This window comes from Pelophylax lessonae (assembly GCF_965119305.1).
Source record: "Pelophylax lessonae genome assembly, chromosome: 9".
Classification (NCBI taxonomy): Eukaryota; Metazoa; Chordata; class Amphibia; order Anura; family Ranidae; genus Pelophylax; species Pelophylax lessonae.
Genome location: NC_138776.1, coordinates 59520803 through 59543839, shown reverse-complemented (window position 1 = coordinate 59543839; position 23037 = coordinate 59520803). Strand labels below are relative to the sequence as shown.

General features: G+C 45.8%; 1 protein-coding gene across 1 annotated transcript in view; it reads right to left on the bottom strand.

The window, feature by feature from the left end:
* Positions 1 to 23037, bottom strand: part of LOC309564217 (uncharacterized protein) — a gene marked incomplete at its 3' end in the record, with an annotated part of 184811 nt that overhangs the window by 141953 nt on the left and 19821 nt on the right. The window contains exons 4-5 of the mRNA XM_082268844.1: positions 10815 to 10914; positions 2641 to 2691 (exon numbers count right to left, since the gene is read on the bottom strand). Coding sequence (XP_082124970.1) covers positions 2641 to 2691; positions 10815 to 10914 — 151 coding nt within the window. The remainder of the gene's footprint in view (positions 1 to 2640; positions 2692 to 10814; positions 10915 to 23037) is intronic.

The window sequence follows — 23037 nt, the reverse complement described above, 5'->3', positions numbered from 1 at the left end:
TTTTTAATGCTGCTAGTACAACTTCCTGTATATGTAACTAACAGGCTGATGGTTAAGCTTTATTGTTTAAAGTGAAACTAAACTCTATGAAATATGTATTCTTACTCCAAATCTCCAAATTTCTTAATTTTATGCTGTGTTCCAACTTCTTGTTAAAGAGTGGCTACTTTTGTTCTTCATGATCTCACATAAAGTAGGACTGTAGCAACCCTCTCTTGTTTGCTCATGAGGTGGACACATGTATCAAACACAAGGCCCGATGGCCATTTAATGTGACCCTCGCACCCAGAGCTTTTTTTCAGCTGGAATGTGGCGGAACTCTGTACCTCCGGCTCTCACCCCCTGCTCCCCGCTCACCGTTGTCACTTGTAAACAAAGAAGCCTTTCCTCTCTGCATCTTTTACAAATCCCTGCCTGCCCTGCACTCATGGCAGGGGCAAGGGAGATGCAGATGCAGTGTGGAATGGGGCATCATGTGGTAAGCTGCACTGTGATCCTCATCTATGCCCGGGTGCACAGATGCCAACCAATGATCTTGCTGCAAGTGAGAGAAAGAGGCAGAGTCACCTACACTGCTGGGAGGTACTAGAGCCAGGCCAGGTAGGCGAGATGCGAAGATACCTTTGGGGGTGAAGAGAGAGATGAGGGCTGTGGAGGGATATGTGTGCAGAGGTGGGGGATGGGGGAGGGGCAGAATGATGCAGAGGTTGTAGCTAAAGAGGGGTGGAAGTGAGATGTGGACAGCCTGTGAAAGAGAGCTGAACCCTGCAGACTGTGCTTAGCACACTCCTCAGCCCTGCATTCTGTGCATAGGGCACCCCTAAAACTGAACTCTGTACATAGCAAGCCCCTGAACCCTGCACTCTGTACATAGTGTGCCCCTGAACCCTGCACTCAGCATGTAGCACACCCCTGAACTCTGCATTCTGCAATTTGGCCACACTCATCTTTCAATGCAGTTCAGCAGGGGGCGTGGCTGAGTTTCTGCACCTATTCTCTGGGGAAAAAAGCCATAGATAAATTCATATAGTCTTACAGATACAAACAGCCCCTTGAGGGCAACTATAATGCTGATTTGGCCCACAATGAAATTAGGTGCGACACCCCTGGACTGGAGACTATGGACTGTGGGATGTGTAGTGTGCATAAAGCAGTGCACATGACCACAGCTAACATTCATTGCTCATTCCAAACAAACAGATGTGAGAAGAAAAAGGAGAGGTTCAGGAAATCATGGGAGATGTTACAAAGAGGCAAAAAACACAGAAAGAAAAAATTTCATGAAGACAGAATACAGGGCTATTAAGTAGTATATTGATCATTTTTGAAGAATAAAGATATCATATAGTGTCACTTTAAGTGCAGTATTAAGAAGCCAGGTCACCGGCCAGGCTATGTTGTCTAGCAGGGGTGCCTGCATCACAAGACTGGATGAAAACAAATTAAAAGTCTTGGAACCACTTACATATATTTAGATAAACTGAGTATTACAAACACGTGTGGCTAGAGTTCAGCTTTAAGATTCCTGACATGTCTGGCTGCAGACTGTTCCTGGTATGTAAACGTTCACAGCCCTGTGCTCTCTAACACCTGATTCAAGTCACAAATATATTAAAGGGAAAATCTGGGTTCATAGCTCATATAAAGTCAGAAACTTCCTGCTACTAAACGGATATTGTTCTGGATGGCAAATTTATAGGACTGGCAGGAAATATTAGAAGAAAAATATGTCACAAAGAAACTTTGCTGTATGCAACTTGGATAATCTGATCAGGAAATGCAGAATGAGCTCTAATTCTTGTACAGGAATGCAGCAAACCTTCCCAGGATCAGAGAAGGACAAGGAGAGAAGAGTTGGTGACTGGACAGAAGCCAATGACTGGGAATAGCAGAACATGTTCAGAATAGGTGAAGGATAGCAGTGTTGGACTTAGTTCTTTCTGATGCCTTCATTAATGTAATCCTAACCAGATGACGTTTAGTTTACCTTGTGCACTGTGTATCATAAACAAATTTAATTTTTTTAAATAAAATCCTTTTTTTCACCTTTTTTTTCTTTTCTTATCTGAATGCTTCTGATCTTCTGCAGCCTTTTTGCAGGAAGTTCCTGTCTACATGCACTATGCGATAGTTGCACAGTATTTTCAGGGTGGGTTTCCTGATGAGGACACCAATGGACCATAGTTGTGTAATGTGCGTTCAAACGCCCACTTGTAGTTTCCATCGGAAACCCATTAACAGCGTCACAACACAGGAGAAAAATTAGGAGACAGGGACAGAGTGTTGTCTCCCTATAACAGTAGGTGCCTAAACAAGGACCGTTATGGCAGGGTCACCAGGGATTATTTTAATCAAATCTGCAGGTTTTAGGAAATTGAAAAGCACTTTTGAAATGTTAAAACTTCCAAGAGACTTTATTGGAAAAAACTTCCAAGAGAATTTAGAGATCGCGTTCTCTATCTGGATAAGGCAGAGAGTGCGACGCCACTCTCAGCAAATGATATGAAATAAAGCCTGTCTGTGCTTCATTGCATTATTATGGGATTTAAGGGACAATCTCCCAGAAAATAAGGTAGGACCTGTCAGGAAACAAGGAACCTGATCCAGTTTTGCTTATTTTCATAAATAAAAGTTACTCACATGGTGCTTTTCCGCTGGATCTCAGACTGGAGTCTGTCCTCTTCCTCATTTCTATAAATACAGAGAAAAAGTAATAAAATCTCCACATGAACCACTAAAGAATATCAGTGGATTCCTTTACCCATACAGTACATGCCCTTACTCTCATTCTTGTGCAACCCCTCTTTCTATCTACTTTATGTTTCCCCTGATTCCTTCAAAACATGGACCAAAGTGCAGCTGACTTGATTACACCAATTCACTGTCCCGAACTGCATTAAAACGTTTCAGGTCCTGCAGGAGAAATCCAGTTTCCCGGGATCGGAAATCTTTAGATATTTAATAATATTTTTAATACTATTTTTATACATGCATTCCCTGAACTCAAACCTTCATGGACCATCTCTTTATCATCTTTTTATCACAAATGCTCCAAAGACCCCCACTTCACGGGTCTAATCCCAATGATCTACTCTGCAATGATTTCCAAACTTTTACCTCAACCCCCTCCTTATACTAATAAATGGACCGATGACCTTAGTGTCACCCTTGAACCCAATGAGTGGAACCATATCTGGGCTACCACAACGTCCTGTATTTAGAATGTGGCTCCCCAAATACAGACTACAAAGTTTTATCCTGACAGTAATTGGTCTCGACCAGGATAGCCAAATTTGTCCATGACTATACAACCACATGCGTCAGGGGCTGCAGAAATCTAGGGACTCACCTACATATATGGTGGACATGCCTTGCTGTTAGTACACTTTGGGCCAATATTTTTGGAATATTTTCAAACCTCAAGCTCTTATTACAAATCATAGTGGCTAAGTGGTTGGCACTTCCGTCTAGCAGCACTAGGGTCATCTTGTTCAAATCCAAACCATGGCACTACCTACCTGGAGTTTGCACAATTTGGTAGGTTGATTGGCTCCTGTCTAAACTGGCCTTAGTATGTGTATGTATGAATGTGAGTTAGGGACCTTAGATTGTAAGCTCCTTGATGGAAGCGACTGATGTAAATATATATAATATGTAAAAAATATATATATGTAAAGCGCTGTGTAAATTGAGAGTGCAACATAAGTACCTGTAATAAATAAAAATAAATAAATCACCACTGCAACTAGACTATAGTCAAGGCCTGGAAAAGTCATAGACTTTGCCTTACCAAAACCAAAAACAGGGTTGCTCAAGCTGTAATAAATGAAAAAAAAAATCTAGGCCACACTACAAGAAAGGATTCCTAAGTACACTAAAATATGGCAGCCCTGGATAAACAAATGCCGCCTACCTAGCTTTGACTCTTCTCTTCTTGAACCCCATCACATTCCCTTTTATGAGCCAACATTTACTATTAACCACAGAGCCCCATGGTCTTTCATCTACCACTTTAAACCCTGGTATTCTCTCTACTCATCCACCCCTACCCACACTATGCTCACGCCTTGCCACCTTTCTTCTCAGGTACACTTTGTATTTTGTTTAACAGGTACAAACACTTGTGTCCCTATATTATGCTTTTCAGAAATGCTGTGTATATTGGGAAGATATACTGTGAACATTATGCAAAAACTGGATTTTTGTACTTACCGTAAAATCCTTTTCTCCGAAGTTCATTGACAGACACAGCTCCATATCTTCTTTAGACCATTAGGTTATGCTCCTCCAATCAGGAATAGCACACAAGGCAGGAAAAACACTTTACCATGCCTATGGGGGCTGTCCCTGCGGGCATAACCCCACACACTCTGCTACAGCAGCCAGTTTAGTTGCAAGCAGTGTTTAGAAGACAAAAACCCCACACACTAAGAAGCAGAGTGGCGGGTGTTGCGTCTGTCGATGAACTTCAGAGAAAAGGATTTTACGGTAAACAAAAATCCAGTTTTCTCTATCATTCATCGACAGACGCAGCTCCATATCTTCTTTAGACCACTGGGATGTCCTAAAGCTGTATGTTCATGAGGGATGGGAAGACAACCCAAATAATAACGTAACTTCCCAAATTCTAAACGTAGCCAACCAGGTAATCTAGAGCTCAACCAGGAACAACTGGAGCTCACCTAGCAAAAACATACACCCTCAAAGAGAAAAAAAAAATATCTTTAAACAGCAGCCTGCAAAACCCTGCGGCCAAAGGAGACATCCGAAGATGCGAACACATCAACTTTGTAGAATTTCTTGAACGTATGCACAGACGACCAAGTTGCCGATTTGCAAACTTGCATCACTGACGCCTGATGGCGAAAAGCCCAAGCGGCACTCAGCGCTCTAGTAGAATGTGCCTTCACTGGGAAAGGAGGAACCTGACCCTTCAGCAAATAAGCCTGATTAACCGCCTTTCTTATCCACCTGGAAATGGTTGCAGCAGATGCAGCCAATCTCTTACAAGGTCCCTCAGTAAGGACAAAAAGAGCATCTGACTTTCAGAAAGACTCAGTAGCCGCCAGGTAAACCCTGATCGCCAAACCACATCCAAAGAATGCAAGGCAATTTCTTTTAGGATGCTTGGGACAGAGTGAAGGCAGCACGATGTCTTCATTCAAATGAAAATCAGAAACCACTGTAGAGAGAAAAGATTGATTTGGTCGGAGTACCATTTTATCTCTGTGGACCACCAGATAAGGTGAACAGCAGTAGAACGCCGCCAATTCAGACGCCCTGCGTGCATTAAAAAGGCAACCTTCTGAGACAATGAAGGTTGAGGAATCTCCCAAATGTTCCCAAAAGTAGGCTTTTGAAGAACAGATAATACCAGATTTAGATCCCACCGAGGTACCGGGGATCGCCTTGGATGAGCCATAAGGCACACTCCCTGAATGAAGGTACGAATCAAGGCATGCGTAACTAATGGGCATTGAAAATATATTGCCAAGGCCAACACTTGGCCTTTGATAGTGCCCAAAGCCAACCGCTGTTGAACCCCTTTCTGAAGAAAGGCCAAAAACCTCAAACCAGGTAAAAAGTAGGACTTCTAGGCAGTTTTCTGAAAATGCGATTCATGCAATTTCTGCAATTTTTATAAAATCATATTTATTAATAGTAACATTGTACAAGTATATAGTGCTTCGTTGGGCTCATGGTGTCTGAGAGTGGCGGATACACTGTATATCACTATTTCCAGTAAATAAATGTCACATGGAGAGGATAATAAGTGTACAAGGTGGCCACCCAAAGAGAGCTCGCTGGTACCCTGTTGCGGTCTCAATGAGACCTGTTGTCACCTAAGTGGTGAAGACTGGCAGTCATTCTTGATTGTAGAAGTGGTTTGGGACCATGGAGCAAGTAATGGCACGGTAATGATGAAGCTGGTTCCTCTCCATGTGACATTTATTTACTGGAAATAGTGATATACAGTGTATCCGCCACTCTCAGACACCATTTGTCCATAGCTGCACACATAGCCCCCAGCGATTACATGTCTCCACCTTGTATTATTACCTAGGGTCATTAAGACCCATTTCTTACACTTCGCAACAGCCCTACAGACACAAGGAGGCATTACAGCATTTAGGGATTGAAGAAGTGATTTACAGTTGTGAATTCATATATCACTCCTCTCCCATTGGGCTACCTGAGACAGAGTCCCTGCACCAGGTGGAGTGCTGGCCTTAGGTGGTGTTCCTACACTGTATCCACCACCTACACTGACCCTAGGGGTCGGCCCCACACTACATGTGTCACAATTGCTGCAATGTAGTTTTTACTTGTTTGTGAGTATTTACCTATTTTTTGTATTGCACCGCTTAATAAAATTTGACTTTTTGCACACATTACCCTGTGAGCCCTGTCATTGAAACCTTTCTGAGAGGGTCTTTCCCCTCTCACCACCCCCGATTTGTTGATTACGTGCTTGGTTGCTGAGGGTTCCCGGTTCCAAATTCCGTATGGGTATATAGTATCTTGACTTATTTTGACCTGCCCACGGTCAATGGATCCCGCTCACTGCACAGGTTTTCCGGTATCAGAAACCCTCTATCCCTCAACATCTGGCTTTCAACAGCCATGCCGTTAAAGCCAGCGACTGTAAAGCAGGATGGAAGATCGGACCGTGAGACAGCAGATCTTCCCTGAGAGGAAGTATCCAAGGAGCAACGGCGACCAACCTTACTAGGTCTGCGTACCAAGACTGGCGAGGCCAGTCTGGAGCCACCAGAATGACCGGAATCCCTTCCACCTCTATTCTGTGTAGAAGCCTCGGCAGAAGTTTCAGCGGAGGAGAGGCATAAATCAGCCGATACCGACCCCAAGGAGCCACCAGTGCGTCTGTGGTGTCGGCCAGAGGATCTCGAGATCTAGCTACGAACCTCTGCACCTTCTTGTTAAGATTAGAAGCAAACAGATCGACCTTGGGTGTCCCCCACCTGACACACAGGAGATGAAACACCTCCGGGTGTAGGGACCACTCTCCTTGATCCAACATCAGACAACTCAGGCAATCCGCTTGCCAGTTCTCCACACCTGGTAGGTTCCCTGGGCACAGAACTTCCCCAGTACCCCGCCCAAGCCCGACAGGCTGGCATCGGTGGTTACAACCGTCCAAAACAACGAGAGGAAGGACTTGCCCTGGCATAGTGCTGGAGAGGGAAGCCACCATAACAAAGCAGATCTTGTGTAGTGGCTCATCCAAATCAAAGTGTCTAAAGACTTTGAATCCTTGTTCCATTTGACCAGAATCTCTCTTTGCAAAGGTATGGTATGGAACTGAGCAAACGGAACTGCTTTGAAGGTTGATACCGTCGGACCCAAGGCCCGTATGCAAGTTTGCAGAGAGGACAGATTGTTTTCCAACAACAACCAGGTCACCCCCTGCAACTTCTGCAGCTTGTCCAGGGGAAGAAAGACCCTCGCCAAGGTTGAATCCAGAGTCAGGCTCAGATAATCCAGTCTCAAGGTAAGTATCAGGGTGGATTTCTTGAAATTGATGGTCCACCCGAACTCCTGCAGGGAGCGAACAGTGATCGCCAGGGCTGAATGAGAGTCTGCTTTCAATAGGAGATTGTCCGAATACCCCAGTACCGCAATCCCCTGTTGGCACAACAATGCCAACACCGGGGCCAGTACTTTGGTAAACACCCTGGGAGCGGAGGCGAGACCAAAGGGTAACGCCGCAAAGTGATAATGTTCTTCTGCTACGGCAAAGCATAGAAACCACTAGCGACCAGCGTAGATAGGGATGTGTAGATATGCATCCTTGATATCTATGGAGGCCAAAAAGTCTCCCTGGTGTAGTGACACCACTACCGTTCGAATGGATTTCATGCGAAACCTCTGTACCCGCACAAAGCGGTTCAGACCCATGAAATCCAGAAATGGACGCACTTTGCCCTCTTTTCTGGGCACAGTAAACAGGTTTGAATAAAACCCTTGAAAGCATTGCAAAGAGGGAACTGGTACAACCACCCCTTGCGACAGCAGATATTGTACCGCCTCCCGTCACTTATCCAGTCTGGAGAGAGGCGCAGGTTGGGCGGGAAGAATCTGTCCGACGGACGAGACTGGAATTCGATATGTACCCTGATCGGATCAGTTTGTGAACCCATTTGTCCTGAATCAAGGAAGTCCAAGGTTCCGGAAAGAAGCAAAGATGTCCTCCCACCCCAGAAGCGGGTGAGGGCGCCCCTTCATGCAGACAAGGATTTGTCCGCAGACCCGGACTGGCTTGTCTTTGATTTACCTGACCATGGCTTCTTGGAATTCCCGGAAGACCTGAATGGCTTCCCGTTTTCTTGCTAACCGGAGGTACGAAAAAGTACCTTATGAGCAGTAAAGGAAGGACCCCGTCTATGACGTGGCGCCTTGCCCTTAGAGGACTGAGGAAGAAGTGTACTCTTCCCCCCTCGTCCAGAGAGGATCCAAACAACCTCTCCCCCAAATAGGGAAGATCTGTCAAAGCCTTTTTGGAAGCCTGGTCCGCAGACCAGCTTTTCAACCACACCATGCGCCTAATCGCAATCCCCACTACCGACACTCTGGCCACTAGGGGAGCCGCATCCAGGGACACATTACACATGAACACCAGGGCTTGAGCCATCTGGTCCATTAGTTCCAGGACCGCTGGGGGGAGCTGTTCAGCTTCCAAGTTACCTCTTAGTAACATCACCCATTCAGTAACCGTCTGACACCATGACATTCACAAATATTGGTTTCAAAATGGAACCCGCAAGCACGTGCAGATGGCGGGATAGAGACTCCACTCGCCTATCCACAGGGTCCGCGAAGGCCAGGGATTCTTCCACCGGAACCACAGTAGATTTATTCAGCCTGGAAACCGGGTGATGCACCTTAGGTGGCACGGTCCACCTAATGGAAACTGCATCTGCAAAAGGATAACGGCGTTAAAGCGCTTAGGCCCCACTAGCATGTGCTTGATGCCCCACCATTTTTCATTGACAATATCGTCAAAAAGTTCCGGACAAGGGAACACCTTGCCTAATTTTTGGGATTTGCAGGAGCCAAAAGACAACTGCGAACCCTTCCACCAATGCACATTCCCACATGGTGGCGGACGAGGACAGGTCCTCTTCACCTGCGAAGACATTGACCCCTCAGAGTGGGGTGCGTCTGCAGCTGCCAAGTCTGCCTCAGAATCTGAGAAAACTACCGAGGGAGGCGAAGGCAGAGGGCGTTTGCGGCAAGCAACACTTTTACATACAAAAATATACCTTAGATAAGGCTTTCCAAGACTGCCATAAGCGCAGACAGGGGCTGCGACCCAGAAGGTTCTGCAGGTACTCCTAGGGGGTCTGTAGGTTAAATAGTACCCTGGGACTCCATATTACACTGATATGAAAAAAATTCAGTGTCACTTTAAAAGTCGCTAAATCACGATCCCACCACAAACTTAGTGGTATACCTAGTCCCAATCCAATACAAGCCGATAGCAGAGTTGGTGAGTAAAACCTACAGGGGATGCCAGAAAACATTACCAGACCGCACAGGAGACTGCCAGAACGTTCCTGTGGAAGTGAAATTAAAAGTAAAACGTTCCCTCACAGGTAATGACAAGCACAGCCTGCCATAGATAGATTTTCATGTTATATGCCGTTTGCCTGTCCAGCAATTGTGGACTACAAGAAAATGGGCGTCCCATGCATTCCTATGGGGAACTAACAAAAAATGGCTGCCCATGCATTTCAATGGGAGAATAGAAAGCATGAATCTACAGCAAAATGGCGGCCCCCACGGGGGGCCATGTGCTCTCCCAGACCCCCCGAGGGGGTCCCAGACAAGAGGCATCAGAGGATCCCTAGGAAGGGACCCAACCATGACAAGGCCACCCCTGAAGAAAAAAGCCGCAGAGGCCGCAATTTGTCCGACCCCCCGGAGGTAGGACCTGCTAAGGGTAGGGGAAAGGACTGTGAGGGGGTAGGTCTAGTATCCCAGAGGCCAGGGGAACCAAGGGAGCCCATAGGGTCCGACTATTCCAGGGAGGGGGCCATGTACACCCCTAGACCGCCAGAGGATTGGGGGGGACAGTATTGCCATACCATAGTACCAGGTGTGCCTCACTCCGCACAGACCACCTCTCACCTGGGGTGGGAGTGCTGCCAGCCAGGGGGTACGCTGCGACTCAGGGCGTTCTAGGTTGATCGCGTCCCAGCAAGACTTGTCCACTTGTAGGCTCGTCCCCATCCATCAGGGCTCTGTCGTGGTGAGGCCTAGTTCTGGACTATAACCTGCTCACGCTCGCTGGACAGGCTGGGAGACCATAAGGATCTAGAATATCCAGTCCAAAACCACAGCCAGCTGTTGCTTGTAGTTCTCCAGAAACTCTAACTAGTGAAAATAAAAAAATCAATCACAAAATAACAAATTTCCCTAATATAGCTAAGACCAAAGTCCCAGCAGGGAACTAGGTCCTATTCCTAAACTAGGCAGAAACAAACTAACTGCTGTAGCAGAGTGTGTGGGGTTAGGCCTGCAGGGACAGCCCCCATAGGTGTAGTAAAGCTTTTTCCTGCCTAGTGTCCTATTCCTGATTGGAGGAGCATAACCCAATGGTCTAAGGAAGATACGGAGCTGCGTCTGTCGATGAACGATAGAGAAATTTATAATTACCTTTCTGTACCCTCAATACCGCATGAGACAAATTGTAACCTAACTACAATTCTAAATAAAAGAAAATTATTAATCAAGAAAATCTCCACATAAAAAAGTGTAAAAATGACAGCAAGAGTGGGTGAAGGACGTACCGCTCATCCTGCATCTGCAGCGCCAGGCTAAAATATGGGGCTGCATGAGTCCCCTTCCAGCCCTTCCAAAGTTGACTTCCTGGGTGTATGTATACAGCATCTGTAATATACCATTATATACTGTGAGTACATTATATAGTATGAAACATATTATTGATATTGTCAGTATGATATATATAATAGAACACACACGTCTGTAATATATACTATATACTCTGAGTACATCATATAGAATGAAGCATACACATATCTTTAATATCTATTATATACAGTCGGTGAGTTATACAACACTAAACATAACGATATTATGAAGTGGTGCCGCACTCCCAATTGTTAATGTGCTAGTATCCCTTTAAATCTGTTTGCATAGCAATTTTCAGAATCAGCATGTCATATCAAACCATATATACCATAAACAAAACAAAACAAACAATGCATCAGTTCATAAAGTGTCCTTTGGTATAAATTTGCTTGCATATGCTCAATCTTTCATAAAAAAACAGGCTTGTGTTCACATATCCAAATGACTGCTTCCTTAATTAGTGTTTACCACTATGTGCTCAATCCCTCATACTGTACATTAGTGATAATCCCCTCATCCTATGTGCCCTCACCTGGGGGATAAGACCAAATAATGGTAGCAAACTTGAATTCAGAATCCTCCTTCTCTTACACTTATCTCCATACACCTAAATCATAAAGACAATCAGACAGTATTTCCACGGTATGTTCACAATGCGTGTGGAAATACTGTCTGATTGTCTTATACCCGCATTGTGAGGACTGAATGCTTTTTACAGTTTGATGCACTCGAAGCGCCAGGAAAAACTGGATTTTTATCTTACCGTAAAATCCTTTTTTCTGAAGTTCATTGACATACACAGCTTCATATCCTCTTAGCCATTGGGTTATGCTCCTCCCATCAGCAATAGGACACTAGGCAAGAAAAAGCTTTCACCGCGCCTATGGGGATGTCCATGCAGGCATAACCCCACACACTCTGCTACAGGCCTCAGTTTAGTTGCAAGCAGTGTTTAGAAGACAACAACCCCATTCCACTCATAATGAGAGGGGCGCGTGCTGCGCCTGTCAATGAACTTCAGAGAAAAGGATTTTACGTTAAGTACAAAAATCAAGTTTTCTCTATTGTTCATTAACAGACACAGCGTCATATCTTCTTAGCCATTGGGACATCCCAAAGCAGTATTATCATGAGGGGTGGGAAAAACAATGCAAAGAAGAACGTAATTCCCCAAAGGCTAAAAATAGCCAACCAAATAACAAGGACCTCAACCAGGAACAACTGGAGCTCACCTAGAAAAGACATACACCCTCAAAGAGAAAAAAAGTTCTCTTTTAAACAGCAGCTTGCAAAACCTTGCGGCCAAAAGAGGCATTCGAAGATGCCAACACATCTACCTAGTAGAATTTTGTAAACGTGTGCACTGACGACCAAGTTGCCACCTTGCAAACCTAAATCACTGACTCCTGATTGTGAAAAGCCCAAGAGGCACTCAGCACTCTAGTAGAATGTGCCTTCACCGGGAAAGGAGGAACCTGACCCTTCAGTGAATAAGCCTGTACCACCGTCTGCCTGATCCATCTGGATATGGTTGCAGCAGATGATCGTTTTCGAGGTCCCTCAGTAAGGACAAAAAGAGTCTAATTTCCTGAAAGATTCAGTAGCCTTCAGGTAAACCCTAATTGCCCGAACCACATCCAGAGAATGGAAGGCAATTTCCTAGAGATGCTTGGGCTTAGGACAAAGTGAAGGCAGCACAATGTCTTCATTCAAATGGAAATCAGAAACCACTTTAAGAACAAACGACTGATTAGGTCGAAGTACCACTTTATCTCTGTGGACCACCAGATAAGGTGAACGGCAAGACAACGCCGCCAGTTCAGACACCCTACTGGCAGAAGTGATAGCCACCAAAAAGCCAACCTTCTGAGATCATTTAAGCAGGGGAATCTCCCTAATGTTCTCAAAAGGAGGTTTTTGAAGAACCGATAACACTAAATTCAGATCCCACGGAGGTTAACGGGGATCGTCTTGGAGGCGCCATATGACGCACCCCCTGAATAAAAGTGTAAATCAGGGCATGCGTAGCTAAGGGACATTGGAAAAACACAGCCAAAGCCAACACTTGGCCTTTGATAGTGCCCAAAGCCAAACGCTGTTCAACCTCTTTTTGAAGAAAAAGTCAAAACCCTAGCTACCGAAAACAAGCGAGGGTGCACTTTCAACGATTCACACCGTAAAATGTACAATTTCCACGTACGATGGTAGATCTTCCTGGAAGTAGACCTCCTGGCCTTCAAAAGTGTAGGAATCACAGAGTCAGAAAGACCTCTATCCTTCAATATCTGGCTTTCAACAGCCATGTCGTTAAAGCCAGCGACTGTAAAGCAGGATGGAAGATCGGCCCTTGAGACAGCAGATCTTCCCTGAGAGGAAACCTCCAAGGAGCATCGGCGACCAACCTTACCAGGTCTGTGTACCAAGACCGAGGCCAGTCTGGGTTCCACTAGATTGACAAGAATCCCTTCCACCTCTATTCTGCGCAGCAGCTTCGGCAGGAGTTTCAGAGGAGGGAACACATAGATCAGCCGATACTGACCCCAAGGAGCCTGTTGAGTCGAGACGAGAAGGAAACAGGTTGACATGGGGTGTCCCCCACCGGTCACACAGGCGGTGAAACACCTCCAGGTGCAGAGACCACTCCCCCTGATCAAACACCTGACGACTCAGGTAATCCACCTGCCAGTTCTCCACCCCAGGGATGTGCACAGCAGAAAGAGCTGGGACAAACTTCTATGCCCAATCCAGAATCTCGGCCACCTCCTGGGCCGCAACACTCTTGGTGCCCCCTTGAAGGTTGATGTACGCCACGGCCGTGGCATTGTCCGATTGAGTCTGGACCGGGCAACCTTTCAGATGAGCCGTCCAGTAACTCAGGCAAAACGTTATCGATCTGAGCTCCAAGATATTTATCAGCAGCTTGGACTCTTCCACCGTCCAAGACCCCTGGGTGCAGAGTTTCACCAGCACTCCTCCCCAGCCTGACAGGCTGGCGTCCCTGGTACCCACCGTCCAATACAACGGTAGGATGGACTTGCCTTGGCGAAGTGCTGACGAGTGAAGCCACCACAGAAGATGAGAGTTTGTGTTGCGACTCAATACCATCAAACCCAAGGCCTGCATGCAAGTCGGCAGAGAGGACAGATTGTTTGCTAACAACAAGCAGATCGCCCCCTGCAATTTTTGCAACTTGTCCGGGTGAAGAAAGACCCTTGCCAAAGCGGAGTCCAGAGTCAGGCCGAGATTATCCAGTCTCATTGAAGGTATTAGGGCAGATTTTTTTAAATTGAATTGATGTTCCAACCCAACTCTTGCAGTGTTTGGACAGTGACAGTCAAATCGCCCAAAAGGGCTGAGTGAGAGTCCGCCCCCAATAGGAGATCGTCCAGGTACCCCAGTACCGAAATTCCCCTGTTGGCGCAGTAATGCCAACACGAGAGCCAGCACCTTGGTGAAGACCCTGGGGGCGGAGGCGAGACCAAAGGGTAATGCTGCAAATTGATGCTCCTCTCCAATAGCGAAGCGGAGAAAACGCTGGTGTCCAGCGTAGATAGGTATGTGTAGATATGCGTCCTTGAAATCTATGGAGGTCAAAAAGTCTCCCTGGTGTAGGGACGCCACTACCGTGCAAATGGACTTCAAAACCTCTGTATCCGCACAAAGCGGTTCAAAGCCTTGAGGTCCAGGATTGGACGCACTTTGCCTTCCTTGCTAGGCACAGTAAACAGGTTTGAAACCCTTGAAAACTTTCCTGAGAGGGAACTGACACAATTACCCTTTGTGACAACAGAACTTGTACAGCCTCTCGAAGATCCCTTAACCGGTCTGGAGATAGGCGTAGATTCCAGAATTCTATCTTGTGCCCCGATCGGATCAGTTTGTGAACCCATTTGTCCTGAAACAAGGAAGTCCATGGATCCGGAAACAAGTGAAGACGTCCCCCCACCACAGACGTCCCCCCACCACAGAATAGGGTGAGGGCGCCCCTTCATGCAGACGAAGATTTGTCTGCAGATCAGGATTTGCCTGTCTTCGGTTTGCCTGACCATGTCTTCTTGGAACTCCCAGAAGACCTGAATGGCTTTCCATTTTCTTGAGACCTGGAGGTACGAAAAAGCCATCTATAAGCAGTAAAAGAAGGACCCCGTCTAGCATGTGGTGCCTTGCCCTTAGGATTGAGGGAGAAGAGTACTCTTCCCACCCGTAAGGCCTTTGATCAACTCATCTAGGGAGGATCCAAACAACCTCTCCCCCGTAAAGGGAAGGTGAGAAAGAGCTCAATCAGCCCCGGGGGGAGAGCTGTTCCATTTCCAAGACACCTTTTAGCAACTTCACCCATTCAGTGATGGTCTGGGTGGTTACAAAAATTGGTTTCAATATGGAGCCCGCTTTTACATGTAAATGGCGGGACAAAGACTCAATCCGTCCCTCAATAGGGTCCGTAAAGGCCAGGGATTCTTCCATCCGGACCACAGTAGACTTATTCAGTCTGGAAACTGGATGATCCATCTTTGGTGACACGGTCCACCGAATGGAAACCTTATCCGCAAAGGGATAACGGCATTTAAAACGCTTGGGCACCACTAACATGTGCTTAATGCGCCCCCACTGTTCATTGACAATATTGTCAAAAAGTTCCAGACAAGGGAACACTCTGCCCGATTTCTGGGATTTGCGGGTGCCAAAAGACACCTGCGTTCCTGACAATGTAGACTGATCCGCCATTTTTAAAGCTTCTCCCACTGAAACTTTAAGTGCTTCCATCAAAGCGCTTTCTGAGGACAGGTCCTCTTCGCCATCAGAAAGCGATGACACAGAGCCATCAGGGTGGGCTGCATCTGCGGAGGCCACATCTGCCTCTCAATCTAAAGATACACCAGAGGGGGGTGAAGGCAAAAGGCGCTTATGGCTAGTGTTACTTTTTTACTGTCAATACAATATACAGTATGAAACATACAGACATCAAATATAATAGAGTGGCTTGAGAAAGTATTCATACCCCTTGACATTTTCCACATTTTGTCATGGTAAAACCAAAGACGTATTTTATTGGGATTTTATGTGATAGACCAACATATTTGTTAAGTGGAAGGAAAATGATAAATGGTTTTCAAAAGTTTTTACAGATAAATATCTGAAAAGTGTGGCGTGCATTTGTATTCAGTCCCCTTTTCTCTGATACCCCTAACTAAAATCAAGTGGAACCAATTGCCTTCAGAAGTCAGACCTGATTAGTAAATAGAGTCCACTTGTGTGCAATTTAATCTCAGTATAAATACTGCTGTCCTGTGAAGCCCTCAGAGGTTTGTTAGAGAACCTTAGTGAATAAAAAGCATCATGAAGGGATAAAGTTGTGGAGACGTTTAAAGCAGGGTTAGGTTCTAAAAAAAAATATCCCAAACTTTAAACATCTCACGGAGTACTGTTCAATCCATCATCCGAAAATGAAAAGAGTATGGCACAACTGCAAACCTACCAAGACATGGCCGTCCACCCAAACTGACAGGCTGGGCAAGGAGAGCATAAGAGAAGCGGCCAAGAGACCCATGGTAACTCTGGAGGAGCTGCAGAGATCCCCAGCTCAAGTGTGAAAATTTGTCTACAGGACAACTAATAATCGTGCACTCCACAAATTTGGCCTTTATGGAAGAGTGGCAAGAAGAAAGCAATTGTTGAGAGAAAGCCATAAGAAGTCCCGTTTGCAGTTTGAGAGAAGCCATGAGGGGGACACAGCAAACATGTGGAAGAAGGTGCTCTGGTCAGATGAGACCAAAATTGAACTTTGTGACCTGAAAGCAAAACGCTATGTGTGGCCGGAAACTAACACTGCACATCACCCTGAATACACCATCCCCACTTTGAAACATGGTGGTGGCAGCATCATGTTGTGGGGATGCTTTTCAACAGCAGGGAAGCTGGTCTGAGTTCATGGGAAAATGGATAAAGCCAAATACAGGGCAATCTTAGAAGAAAACCTGTTAGAGTCTGCAAAAGACTTGAGACTGGGGCGGAGGTTCACCTTCCAGCAGGACAATGATCCTAAACATACAGCTAGAGCTACAATGGAAAGGTTTAGATCAGAGCATATTCATGTGTCAGAATGGCCCAGTCAATGTCGAGACCTAAAATCAATTGAGAATCTGTGGCAAGACTGGAAAATTGCTGCTCACAGATGCTCTCTATCAAATCTGACAGAGCTTGAGATATTTTGCAAAGAAGAATGGGCAAACATTTCCCTCTCTAGATGTACAAAGCTGGTAGAGACATTCCCAAAAAAGACTTGCAGCTGTAATTGCAGCGAAAGGTGGTTTTACAAAGTAATGACTCAGGGGGGCTGAATACAATAGCACACCACACTTTTCAGGTTTTTTTTGTAAAAAAAATTGAAAATCATTTATCATTTTCCTTTAACTTCACAATTATGTGCCACTTTGTGTTAATTTATTACATAAAATCCCAATAAAATACATTTATGTTTTTGGTTGTAACATAACAACATTTGGAAAGTTTCAAGGGATATGAATACTTTTTCAAGGCACTGTATTTAATGTAAATTACAGACTGTCAGCACCTTACATAACATAGGTTTAGGGCTCCCCAGTGGGTACTTGAAGCAGAACAAGGATATCCACCATGGATTATAGTACAGAGCAGACCTTGGCCCAAAGGGAAAGGGGTCCTAAGTGGGTACCCATAGGAGGATAAGGATATCCACCTTAGACTATAGCACATGTTAGACCTCAGCTTGGGGTGGGGGGGACTACTCCCCATTGAGTACTCGGTGGATAAGGATAATCACCATGGACTCTAGCATAGAACAGACTCCCTATTGGGTACTCATACGAAAACAGGGATACCCACCATGGTCTCCAATACAGAGAAAATCTCAGCCCAAATTGGAAGAGCTACGCATTGGGTACCCATAACATTGAATATAGTACAGGGAAGACCTTAGCTCGGGGGAAAAAGCTCCCCAGTGAGTACTCGTGGGGTAGAAGGATATTCACCATGTAGTCTACTTTTTTCCAAATATTTTTTATTCTGAGTTTTAAAGCGGTTGTATCCCCAAAAAAAACAAACAAACCCTGCAGGACAATAGCATAATGTGCTAATATGTATCACATACTAGCACCATTATGAAATACTTACCTTAGAACGAAGTCCCGACACGGTTGCCCGGACACCGCTGAGGGAGCAGACATGTTCCCTCTGCATCTCTTCCAGGTTCAGTGGCTCCGGCGCTGTGAGTGGTGGGAGCCGCGATGACGTCACTCCCATGCATGCGCGCAGGAGTTCAGAGCTCCTTGCTGGCTCCTTGCCGGAAAGTGAAGGTCCGGCAAGATACGCCGGACCTTCAGAGCGCATGCGCCGCTGGCGTCAGCGGCTGCATGCAGGGTGAATATCTCCTAAACCGTGCAGGTTTAGGAGATATTAATTTTACCTACAGGTAAGCCTTATTATAGGCTTACCTGTAGGTAAAAGTTTAAAAACTGTGTATACTACCGCTTTAAAGGTTTACAAAAAGTGAATAAACAAGAAAAGAAAAAGAAAAAAAAAAAGGAGTAAAAAACAAATTAAACAATCACCATAAAGTGGTCAAATTGTCCCTCAATAAAGATATCTAGAGCAGCATGTATAATACAACGGACAGACATAAAAAATGAGTAGGTTAGTTTCAATAATCATGGAGCATACTCATTGCTACTCAGAACCCTCTACACACCATGTATTCTAGTATCGGGCAGACCACAGCTTGGGAGGGAAGGGCTCCCCAGTAAATAGGAGGATAAGAATATACACAATTGAATAGGAGGATAAGAATATACACAATTGATTACAGTACAGAGCCCATATCAGCATGGGGAGAAGGATTTCTTAGTGAGTACTCATAGGAGGAGAAGAAGGATATCTACCATGGTCTCTAGTACATAGCAGACCTTGGCGTCCACCACAGTCCATGACATCCACCACAGTCTTCAGTACAAGACCTCACACTAAAGGAGAAGGGCTCCCCACTGGGTACCTGTAGGAGGATAAGGACCATAGACCAGGGCTTGACAAATTTGCTTTGAATCTAGGAGCCAGCTAAAAAAGTTAGGAGCCTTTTTAGGAGCCTAAAGGAGCCTAACAGGGTTTTATTTTCGACGATGGAGGTGGCAGATCTTGAATTTGCACATGGAGGGGACTGGAGCCAAGCATGCTGCTGGGTAGGACTGCTTTCTCACTGAGTTGTTTCAGGGGAGGTGTATCTCTTTGGGGCTCTTGGAATGTGGGAATTTGACACTTCAGGTTGTTGGGCTGAAGTTTTTGATGTGTGTGTTGTGGTGTTTGGCATGCCGTGTGGGCTGGACTCTGCTCACCTTCCTGCTTGTCTCCAGGGCCGCACATGGAGACTGGCAGGGAGGATAAGAGGTGGGCCACAGTGCGCACGGATTGGCTGGTGCTTAAGGAGAGGGGAGCCTTTTCCGCGTGGTGGGTCTTCTGGTGGAGGGGCAGAGGTGCACAAGATTGCCGATGTGTGGAGAGGAAGAGAGAAACTTTGACTCTGCTGCGGCTAAGACACAGTGCTGGAGTCTTTTTTTTAATCTTGGAGCTGGATCAGCTGCCTGGCAACCAGAGCTGCATGTCTGGGACGTCATCGGGCAATGGGAGATGCTTGCGCCTTATGCTGACCGGGAGTGGGCTGGCGGAAGCCCAGGAGCCAGGATCTGTTTTTTTGGTCACCATGGCGACCCTGGATTTGTTGCGCCTTGCCCCCGATATACATCCCAGATCCTCCCTCCTCTGCATACACACTGGGTCTGCATGCACCCCCCCCCCCCTCTGTATACACATAGGTCCTGTCCTACCCTGCCCCCCCCATATACACTGTGGGTCCCGTCCCCCCCTCCTTATACACCCCGGCCCCAGGTCCCCCCCTGTGTAAAACCCGGTCCAGATATATATATATGTATACAGTATATATATGTATATATATATATATATATATATATATATATATATATATATACTCACATACACACACAAACCTACGTACACACAGTATCTCACAAAAGTAAGTACACCCCTCACGACCAAAGAAGTTGAGTCAGCGTCACATCCAGAGGTTGTCTTTGGGAAATAGACATATACGTGCTGCCAGCATTGCTGCACAGGTTGAAGGGGTGGGACATCAGCCTGTCAGTGCTCAGACCATACGCCGCACACTGCATCAAATTGGTCTGCATGGCTGTCACCCCAGAAGGAAGCCTCTTCTAAAGATGATGCAGAAGTTTGCTGAAGACAAGCAGACTAAGGACATGGATTACTGAAACCATATCCTGTGGTCTGATGGGACCAAGATAAATGTATTTGTTTCAGATGGTGTCAAGTGTGTGTGGCAGCAACCAGGTGGGGAGTACAAAGACAAGCGTGTCTTGCCTACAGTAAATCATGGAGTGTCATGGTCTGGGGCTGCATGAATGCTGCTGGCACTGGGGAGCTACAGTTCATTAGGGAACCATGAATGCCAACATGTACTGTGACATACTGAAGCAGAGAATGATCCCCTCCCTTTGGAGACTGGGCCGCAGGGCAATATTCCAACATGACAATGACCCCAAACACACCTCCAAGACGACCACTGCCTAGCTAAAGAAGCGGAGGGTAAAGGTGATGGACTGGCCAAGCATGTCTCCAGACCTAAACTCTATTGAGCATCTGTGGGGAATCCTCAAACGGAAGGTGGAGGAGTGCAAGGTCTCTAACATTCACCAGCTCCGTGATACTATCATGGTGGCCACACAAAATATTGACACTTTGGGCCCAATTTGGACATTTTCTCTTAGGGGTGTACTCACTTTAGTTGTCAGCGGTTTAGACATTAATGGCTGGGTGCTGAGTTATTTTGAGGGGACAGCAAATTTACACTATTATACAAGATGTATACGCACTACTTTACATTGTAGCAAAGTGTCATTTCTTCAGTCTTGTCACATGAAAAGATATCATAAAATATTTACAAAAATTTGAGGGGTGTACTCACTTTTGTGAGATACTATATATATATATATATATATATTGTAACCTGGGGTAGCTCTGGAATGACCGCCAGCCTGTTTGGTAGAGAGCGTCCGCGTTCTGGTGTTGCTTTCCTGGCCTGTGTTCAACTACAAATTTGAACTCTTGCAAAGCCAAAAACCACCTGGTAACTCTAGCATTCATGTGTTTATTATGTCTCATCCAGGTCAATAGTGCATGGTCTGACACCAGGCCAAACTTCCTACCTGGGAGAAAATAGCATAGGGAGTCCAGAGCCCACTTAATGGCCAGGCACTTCTGCTCCACTACAGCGTAATTTCTCTCAGCGGCTGTATATTTTCTACTCAGAAGAACTATGGGGTGTTCTTCCCCATTGACCTCTTGGGACAGAACAGCTTCCAAGCCTTTACTGGAGGCATCTGTTTGAACAACAAATTCTCTTGAGAAGTGCAGAGCGAACAAGCACTGGATATTGACACAAAGCTGTTTTAAGCTCCCGAAAAGCCTTTTCAGCCTTGTCATTCCATTTCACCATAACTGATAGTCACATAAATGACTGGGCAGGGCCAGGCCTGAATAGCCTCCACTTTGTTCATCTGTGGCTTCACCAGCCCGCTACCTACAATGTACCCCAAGTACTTGGCTTCCTCCATAGCAATGGCACACTTTTCCAGGTTCACAGTAAATCCTTCTTTCTTCAGAGAGTCTAAGACAGCCTGCACTCAGGGAAGATGGGATTCCCAGTCAGTAGAAAAGATGACAATGTCATCTAAATACACTGAAGTGTATTTCCGATGTGGGCGTAAGGTTCTATCCATGGCTCTCTGGAAGGTAGCTGGAGTGGAATGTAAGCCAAACGGCATTCATTTATACTGGAAATGGCCATCTGGGGTAGAAAAGGCAGTCTTTTCTCGGGCTTCCTTAGTTAAATGTATTTGCCAGTAGCCTTTGGTGAGGTCTAAGCTAGTAATGTATCGAGCTGGTCCCAACCTTTCCATCAGTTCATCCACTGGGGGCATCAGATATGCGTCAAACTTTGATACCTCATTGAGTTTCCTGAAATCATTACAAAAACATAGAGTCCCCTTGGCTTCGGTACCAACACAATCAGGCTCGACCACTTGCTCTGCGATTCCTCAATGATACCGAGTTCGAGCATTTTCCGGACTTCCTCTGACACCGCTTTCCTATGTGCCTTGGGGATGCGATAGGGCTTCACTCGAACCTTCACATTAGGTTCTGTGACAATATAATGTTTAATAACCCTGGTACTACCTGGCAGTCCTGAGAACTTCTCTCTATTCCTCTGTAAGAACTCCTTTACCTGCTGCGTTTGCGCCTTGGTTAGGGAGGTGGAAACTGGGACTGAGTTCTCCCCTATTGAGGGGCTTAGGACTAACCTCAGCCAGGGCAACTTCCTGCTTATGGTGCTTCCAAGGCTTCAAGAGAGTTACATGGTATATCTGATAGGGCTTCCTCTTCCCAGGTTGGTGTATCTTATAATTAACCTCCCCAACCTTCTCTACCACGTCAAAGGCCCCCTGACACCTGGCCAGGGACTTACTTTCCACCATAGGTATAAGCACAGATACCCGATCCCCAATCTGGAACTGTCTAAGTTCGGCAGACTGTTTGTACACCCTTCTTTGTGCCTCCTGCGCTTTTTGCATGTGCTCCTTGACCAAAGGCATCACCTTAGCAATCCTCTCTCTCATCTGAGTTATATGTTCTACAACTGTCTTATGAGGAGAGGGCTCACTTTCCCACATTTCCTTCACTGTGTCAAGCAGTCCCTGTGGCCTTTCCCCATACACCAATTTAAATGGGGAAAAACCTGTGGATGCTTGAGACACTTCCCTAATAGCAAACATCAATGAAGGGAGTAGACAGTCCCAGTCTTTATCATCTTGTTGCAAAACCCTTTTAAGCATTGACTTAAGAGTTTTATTGAATCGCTCTACCAGTCCATCTGTCTTTGGATGATAGACAGATGTGCGCAGCTGTTTGATTTGGAACAACTTGCACAGATCTGCCATCACCTGAGACATGAATGGGGTGCCCTGATCTGTCAAGATTTCCTTTGGGAATCCTGTCCTAGAGAACATATTGAACAATTCCCTG